General features: G+C 29.6%; 1 protein-coding gene across 4 annotated transcripts; it reads right to left on the reverse strand.

The window, feature by feature from the left end:
- Positions 1-581: 581 nt before the first annotated feature.
- LOC137820065 (ABC transporter G family member 15) lies at positions 582-7,215 on the reverse strand. Of its 4 annotated transcripts, none has more exons than XM_068623862.2 (10): positions 7,105-7,215; positions 6,537-6,841; positions 4,238-4,317; positions 3,248-3,709; positions 2,936-3,058; positions 2,584-2,715; positions 2,165-2,449; positions 1,798-2,070; positions 1,241-1,348; positions 582-1,111 (listed from the first exon to the last, which is right to left on the reverse strand). In XM_068623862.2, exons 2-10 carry the CDS (start codon positions 6,808-6,810, stop codon positions 755-757), a joined length of 2,094 nt encoding a protein of 697 aa, XP_068479963.2. In that variant the 5' UTR covers positions 6,811-6,841; positions 7,105-7,215; the 3' UTR covers positions 582-754. The 4 variants fall into 4 exon arrangements, with proteins under 4 accessions (XP_068479963.2, XP_068479948.2, XP_068479971.2 ...); XM_068623847.2 differs by having other exon boundaries at positions 6,943-7,176; XM_068623870.2 differs by lacking the exon at positions 7,105-7,215 and adding an exon at positions 6,955-7,072.
- Between the last annotated feature and the right edge of the window lie 1,303 nt (positions 7,216-8,518).

Raw genomic sequence — 8,518 nt, forward strand, 5'->3', positions numbered from 1 at the left:
ATTTATGAAAAACAATTAGTTCAGTTAAACCTTGTGGAGTTTGTCAACTGTTTCTTGTCATAATTGAGCAAGATACATATTAATTTTCATTAATAATCATTAATTATGAATAGTTTGACTTTATATCTTTAAACAAAATAATTAAGTTCAAGCAAGCTCTAGTGAAAAGCAAAAGAGAAGAATATTGGTAAAAAGCTTCACTTCCTCATTTTTCTAAAATTGGAAAAAAAATATTAAATTTTTAATTTTTATATTCCTATTTTTTATCAATCATAAGAAACTCCTATGTTAATATAAGAATATGTAAAATAATGGTAATTATATTTGTTATTTTTTTTATCCAAACAGAGATAAGGTTAGAATATTCTCTATATAAATAAAAAAAGTAATCTTTTTTAAGACTCTTTATCTTTTAAGTGAGTATTTGTTTTGATACACTTAATAGTTTCACATTATTTCCTAGTCATTACACATAATTTACATTCAACATCCTCACATGTCTTTTAATGACCTAGAGATACAAAGAAATTATATATTCCAATTTAGATATTTTATAATTGAAAGTAAGAAAAAAAAGAATGTAATTAAAGGACTTAGCCATGTCCCATTTGTCTGTTTTGTAGCTTAAAAGGTTGTGAAACATTCTCTCTATACATATGCTAATTATAAGAGATAACAAGTAGAATTTTGTATGTTAATTAAGCAAAATAATTGGAAAATCCAGAAGCAATGGTTTTATTTGTGGGTGATGGATTTATTGGAGAGGAGAATCAAGACCATCTTGAGAAGAAAGTGAATGGAGGGTTTGGTGCCTCTGGGAAGGGAAGGATGGCATCTTCCTGAAAGAGGGTCTCTTTTCAAGCTGTTGGATGGTTCTCTTGGCATAAAGTGTCTGAAACAGTGGTGATGCTCTCTCCTTCAACTTCAGAACAATGAAGAACAGAAGTCTGTAACCTATCAGAATCACAAATAGAGCTGCCAAATCCCACCACTTTGAATGGTTTAATTCAATGCCTAACATGTGTGTGATCACATATTCTCCATTCAATTTTGGATCACCAGGTATCAGAGGTTCAAACTCAAGCCCAAGCAAGTCATTCTTGTAGGCACCCTACATTGAAAATACCAATACAACTCTTAATTATATTTCTTAGACTGTGTTATCCTTCAAAGTATACTTAGGCACAGTTGTTCAGATTTAGAGAAAATTAAGATTTGATGAACATGTTAAGTAAGCTACCTGTATTGCCCATGAACCATAACTGATATATGAAATGGGGTAGCGCCAAACTGGCTTTGGAAGATCAGACAGCAACCTGAAGAATCCAGAGGTCATCATCATGATTCCCTGCAAATAATTCAAAGTTTGATTACTACTTAACATATGTGACACATTTTTCAAGAACAAATTAATCTCCTTTGAATTAAAGGCATAGGTATTCAGCTGGAGGTTTTACTAATATATGTTGCAATTTTATCTCTTAACTACTGAAATGGGTATAAAATTAAAAGTTTACAAAAATGAAGTCGTGTCAACTTGGTACGACTTCATTTGTATCAACTTGACACGACTTTATTCATGCTAAGATGACATAACTTTAATATTCATGCTAAGGTGGCATAACTTTAATGTATCTGAACTGAAACCATGTTAAGATGGTACTAATTCTGTAAGTCATGTGAAGGTGATACTATCTATTCATTTTGATAGTTTTTAAAAAATTTACCCATTTGAGTAATTAAGAGATAAAATTACAATATATGAGTAAAAATCTCTATTTAATTAATTGATCTTACTATTATTCCAGCCCCTGTGATTATTCCCATGAGGAAATTTGGAACAAGTGAAGCCACAACCATCATGAGGCTCTCTATTACAGAAATGCAGCTGTAGATGTTGATGGTGAAAAACACAAAGTGACTGATCCCTGGCCTGAATTTCACCATGTTATAGGTGATGGTGCTAGATGTAAGAGCAATCGCAACCAAGAATGGGAAAGAAGAAAGGAAGTTGGATAAAATATATGCTGCAACTCCATAGTATCCATTAAGCCTTTCTCGATAAAATACCTGTTTCATGCAAACCAATCAATTCAAAACCTCATAGCCAAGCCTAAAAGTTTAACAACTACACACTTGTCTCATTTCCCAAATCAAATTTTACCTTCATTTCTTCAATGAATGATGGAAAGCCCCCAATTGACATGAATGTCATAAATCCTGATATGAATGCACCACAGGCACCACGGGCCAAGATGGAAGTGTAGCTATAGCCAATGTCAAAATAAACTGTTCCCACACATATGGAAACAATGATGTAAATTATGATCCTCAACCAGTAGTACCCCACATCTCTGCACATGTTCACAAATGATCTCTTTGTCAGAGTTGTGAGTTGCTTCCACCAACTAGCTTCACTTCCATGTTGTGTAGAAGGTTGAAGCCCTTCCTGCAACACAACATTCATAACCACCAACACAGTTAATCTTCTATGATAATGCTATGTTTTGCTTTTCTTTTAAGACCACTCAGTGTCCTATGAATTTCAGTTCAGCATATATAGTATCTTTTGAAAAGGCATACATCTGTAGATAGTTGTTGAATTCTGGTCTTTGCCCTTCTGGCATGTGTTGAACGCCTATATTTCTCCACTAGCATTGACTTGATCTCTGCTGTAGCCAAATTCACGAAAGGATCTGCTGAATTTGGAATATCCTGATAAGGGAAAATAGCGAGAGCAACTCCATGTATCAGTATAAGCATTAAAGCTAAAATTAGACCTTCAAAAGGAAGTTCGTTCAACTTGTTATCAACATCTATATTTCTATGCTTTAAATCTGTCTAGCATTACACACAAAAAATAGTTTCTGGGGGATAAGAAAAGAACTCACATATATATAAACCAAAAAACATATTATTAGAATTAAGAACATACATGAATTCTCTGAGATCCCTTCAGAGTAGCTGTAACAATGTCGAAATCAGAATTGATGCATCGTAGGAAGTGATCAGAAGGATTTCTTTTGCGTGGACAAGGGAAACCAGCTTCAGCAAAAAACTGTAAAAGAAATTGAAAAGAAAAAATAGGCATTGCAGCTGAGTTTCTGACCTCAAAGTAACCAAATAGAGATCAAATTGTGACCATATTTTGGTGCTTACAACCAACATGAAATCATAATCAAGGGGAAGACATAAGTTAAAGTAACCATTTTACATCATTGAAGAAAGAATATTCACATAATTGTACCTCAATTGCTGATTTTGCTTCTCCAAAATAAACTGTTTCACCGCCAGATAGCAAGAAAAGGTCATCAAAGAGTGCAAAGACTTCACTGCTGGGCTGGTGAATGGAAGAGATAACAGTTCTTCCATCACGAGCAACATTTCTGAGAGTTTGAACAACAAAAAATGCTGAGGCACTGTCAAGGCCACTGGTGGGTTCATCAAGGAACAGTAAGCGAGGCATTGTAAGGATCTCAAGTGCAATGCTGAGCCTCTTCTTCTCCCCTCCACTTATACCTCTCAAGTGCCAGTTACCAATCAACCTATCAGCACAATCTTGCAGACCCATTTCTATGATTGTTCCATCGATGAGGCTGTTAACTTCTTCTTTGCTCATTGATGTTGGAAGACGAAGATGAGCCGAGTAGGATACAGTTTCCTTCACTGTAAGGGTTCCCAGAAGCACATCCTCTTGAGTTACATAAGCCTGAACAAATTTCAACATGCAGAATCACCATATGTTTCTGCTAATTGCACTCAAAGTTAAGTTATTGCAAACTCACTTTCAGACTTTCAGGAAAATATATTCAGATTGAGAATTATACGACCACAAGAAAATCACAAACCAAATTGTAGACACAAAAGTTAATTATTCACTATATTAATTAAATTAGATAGTATTTTAAAGATTAAAAGAATTATTAGTATCTAAAGTAGTTTCTATTATTCATAAAATCTATAATATCTAATTAGTTACTAAGAATTTTACCTACTAATTACTTTAAATTCGTTGTAGCTAAAATCTCAGTATCTAATTAGATATCAATTTAAAAATTAATTTATATATTTTATTAACAATAAAAACTAATTTAAATACCAATAATTTTTATAATCTCTAAATTAATATATAATTTATTAAATACCAATAATTTTTATAATCTCTAAAATAATATATAATTTAATTAATATAGTGACTAATAATACTAGTATTAACTAAATGTGTTACTTCACTTACAACACCACCGTAACCTAGGCCTTTTTTCTTCCCATTTAGAAGAACATTTCCTGTCATAACCACATTTTTTGAGAGTCTACCTGCAACCAAATCAAGACATTGAAATTTAGAAAAATGTATTATTAATTATTAAACAATGCTGAAAAATTATGAACCAACTTTTAGAAGCATATGACATCACTATATCTCTTCTTGAACAGAAAATTGATCTAAAATTCATCAGCAATTTTCTCTCTAGGATATAACTCTGTACAGAAATAATTTGTTAACTGCTGAATGATCTGGAAGAAACTGAGGAAGCTAATTACTTGATGTACTAATTGTATTTTTGGAGGAAAAGGAATGCAAGAACTATAGCACAACATTTTCTGTTGCTCTTTTTTGATGAAAAAAAAAAATTGTGCAATTCCCAAAGATGATTATGAAGTTTGACTTTTTGCTCATATACTATATCCCAAGTATAACACAACAGGTCTTAGATACATGGAAAAAAAAATACACCTCAGTTTAATTGCACAATAATACAAAAATTAGAATAATACAATTAATACTTTTTAATTAGATGAAATTTTGCATAAAATATAAAAAAAACAATAAAAAAATCAGTAAATAGTAACTAAAATTAGAAATAAAAAATAATTAGTCACTATATTAACTAAATTAGATACTACTTTAGAAACTAAAAATTAATTGTATCTAAAGTGATTTTTATTATTAATAAAAATTTATAAAATGATTTCTGAATTAGTATCTAAATAAATTATTAAGATTTTAACTACTAATATGTTAGATTCTAAAACACTAATAGAAACTAATTTAGAATACAAAATAATAAATAACTAAAAATTTAGTAACTAATAATTAAATATCAATTTAAAAATTATTTTATAAATTTTTATTAATAATGAAAATTACTTTAGATACCAATAATTATTTTAGTTTATAAAATTATCTCTAGTTTAGTCAAATAATAACCAATTATTTTAGTCTCTAAAATTAATTTTTATTATGATTTTCTTGTAGGAAAGACACTATCATCTCATAATTTTTTTTATTATATATAAAAATGACATTTTTAGAATTACTAATTAAAATTGATCAAACCAACTTATATTAATAATAAAAATTACTTTATATATTAATAATTTTTAAATTTATAAAATAATATATAATATCTAATTTTTTAGAAAACAATAATTAATTTATATATTGATGCATTCATGGCTAAATTTTCAAGTGAGATCACTTGATAATGAAGGACAGATTATACATCATTCAGGTAACGCTTTTGTGATAGGTGAATGTTTAAAGAAGTGCAGAGACGAATCTGAGACCAAATCTCATTACTACAAAACAGTGAAAATGACAACACAAAAGCCTGAAAAAAATGAACAGAAAACCCATGGGCCACATGGCGTAAAATCTATCATGTTAATGTTCATGGAAGTTTGAAATGTGCAGTAGTATAATCATCTACTTTCCCTCTTTTAGTGAAAGGTTTTTCATGTGGAACACCTCATCATAAATAAACTAAATTGCCATATAAATAAGTCCCTTCAAAATCCGTGAGGTAGGTTATGGTGGTGGTTATGCACTTTAATATGCAGTTTCAATCTCATCGTTCCAACCACCAAAATTGAAGACGCGCCTACTATAATGCATAGGGAGCGATTAACTTGTCCTTTTCAATGTCAATTATCAGAAATTTCCATAGTTAATGAATGGAGAATTAATTAATAACCCCATCACGCTGCTATGATTAAGAGCTACATAATCATGTTAAAAGAGTTTTCTGTCAAAACAAAGAAACTTCAAAGTTTCCCTTTGTCATTATTTGAAGATCAAACATGTTAATTTAGATATTACAGTATAAGAACAGCAAAACTTGAGATTTCTCTACAGGAAATTAGATTGGAGATAACATCGTACCCCACCATGGACCAAAACATTAAAACAGTGGCCAATTGTGTCACAAGATTTTTTGAGCTATGAAACAGGAAAAAAATCAATTTTTTTAGCAAATTCAACGCTATAAATCATTTAAAGTTTTGACTAAACAAACCCAGATATGAATCTCAATAGGGAAAGATCCAAGTCCCAATTTTGAGCTACCCCAGATGAATGAAAGAATTTGCACACCAAAAGCAGAACAGACAGGAACTAAAGGTGGAACTTTTTCTTTCTTGGCCTAAAACTGGCAAAAATTTGTTTTGAGAAAGAGTGAAGGTGACCATGCAGTTGAACACATGATGTTACCACAAGAAAAAAAAAGTGTGACATGAGATGGATATATAACTACCTGCAAGTGAATCAAGAAGGGTGGATTTTCCAGAACCAGAAGGACCCATTATAGCCATGATTCTGCCAGGCTCAGCATAGCCATTGAGACCATTAAGCAGTCTCTTGGTGGGTCCTTTTCCAAAGTTTGGTAGCACCACTCTGAGATCTTGCCAAGCCAAGAAGCTCCCTCTGTCAAGGCCCGTGTAGGGCACATCCCTATCAGTCTCAGCAGCAGCAGCAGCACCCCAGTTGGAGGGTTTGCTGCGATCGGTGGCTGCAGCCTCAATCTCCATGTTGTTCTCGAGCTAGCTATGGAAGTTTGACCTAAAGATGATGAAAGTGAACATAAAATAGAGTTAAAGGAAGATAGAAAAGAGTTATAGGAAGGAAAAGAAAGCATGGAAAGAGTGATTGGCAACAAATACCAAACAACTAACTATTAATGGTGTCATCAACTGAATTAGAGAAACTTATGAAGAGAGAGAGAGAAGAAGAAGAGTTAATGGGTTGAAGATGAACAGATCAGAAGCATACGGGTGGCAAGTAAGGGAAATTAATGTGAGAGTAACAGGTGCATAGATGTATACCATGCTTTCTGATGGCACCACCATGAATGCTGCTGTCACTTTCAACATCTCTCTACTTTTACATCTTCTCATTAACCAAAATTCTAAAAACATTTTTCTAAATTTTCCTCTAATACACTCACTCCATCTTAGTTTTTTATTACTCCAATATTTAAGAAAAAAAAAATTATAAATTTTAATATAACATTAATTAACTACTGTTTTTTATCTTTTATGTTTGTATTCTGTACCAAAAACACAATTTATGTATATATAGATAAAAAAATTGTTGAAAAACATATATTTGATGTTGTTTATAATAATATAATAATATTTTTAAATTAAAAAGTAGAATATAAATGAATAAAATATTAATTTATTTTAGTGTGATGTGTGTGTCTTGAGAGTGTTATATTGTGATATAAAATGAAAATAGTAAAATAAAAAAATTATGTTATTTTATTGAAAAAATTATTGTATTGTTCGATTTATTTAAAACGACACATGAAATTAACTTACTATCTTCCTGTTACATGTTATTTGTGTGACTATCTAATTCTAAAAATTGTGGAAGGATAATAATTATTTCATTAAATGAAATAGTGAAATCTGATACATGGTTTAATTTTGTGATGATTATTTTAAATTTATATAAAATTATTAATTTTAAAAATATAAAAATGCTAAGATTATTAATTTAAATATTTTAAATTATTAATAGTACATCAAATTTAGTTTTTAAATCGTTAATAAAAATATAAATTTGATAAAATAAGTTAAATAAACTTTTCATCTAAATTTATGGGAATAAATATGTATATGGTCGAGATGTTCTAACTCACAATATTTCGAACATATAAATTAGAGGTTGTTTAAATAGATTTTCATTACAAGAAAATCATGAAATAGAAACTAATTTTATAAAAAAAATAAAAAATTTGTTGTTGATTAAATTAGAGACTATTTTAAAAACTAAATAATTTTTTTATTTTTAAATTAGTTTCTATTATTGTTAAATGGTTTCTAAATTGATATCTAATTAGCAACCAAAGTTTTTGCTACCAAATTTAAAATCTAAATAATTGGTAGTTAAAACTTTGGTAACTAGTTAGATACCAATTTAGAAACTATTTAACAATAATAAAAATTAATTTAGAAACCATTTTTTTTATTTTTTAAAATGATCTCTAATTTAATTACTATTACAAATTGCAACTAATTATTTTGGTATCTAAAAAATTGATTTCTATTTAATGATTTTTTTTAGTGTTTGTAAAGAATTTATACTTAATATTAAATTAATACAGAGATATTAATTGTGATACACATACTAATCTAGATCTATGAGTTAAAAAAAACATCTGTAAAAAAAATATGAATCTAATAATATTTAATGTCTTCAACTATCCAATATCGAATATTAAGTGTTAATTTG

Source organism: Phaseolus vulgaris, chromosome 11 (assembly GCF_051622355.1).
Source record: "Phaseolus vulgaris cultivar YP4 chromosome 11, ASM5162235v1, whole genome shotgun sequence".
NCBI lineage: Eukaryota > Viridiplantae > Streptophyta > Magnoliopsida > Fabales > Fabaceae > Phaseolus > Phaseolus vulgaris.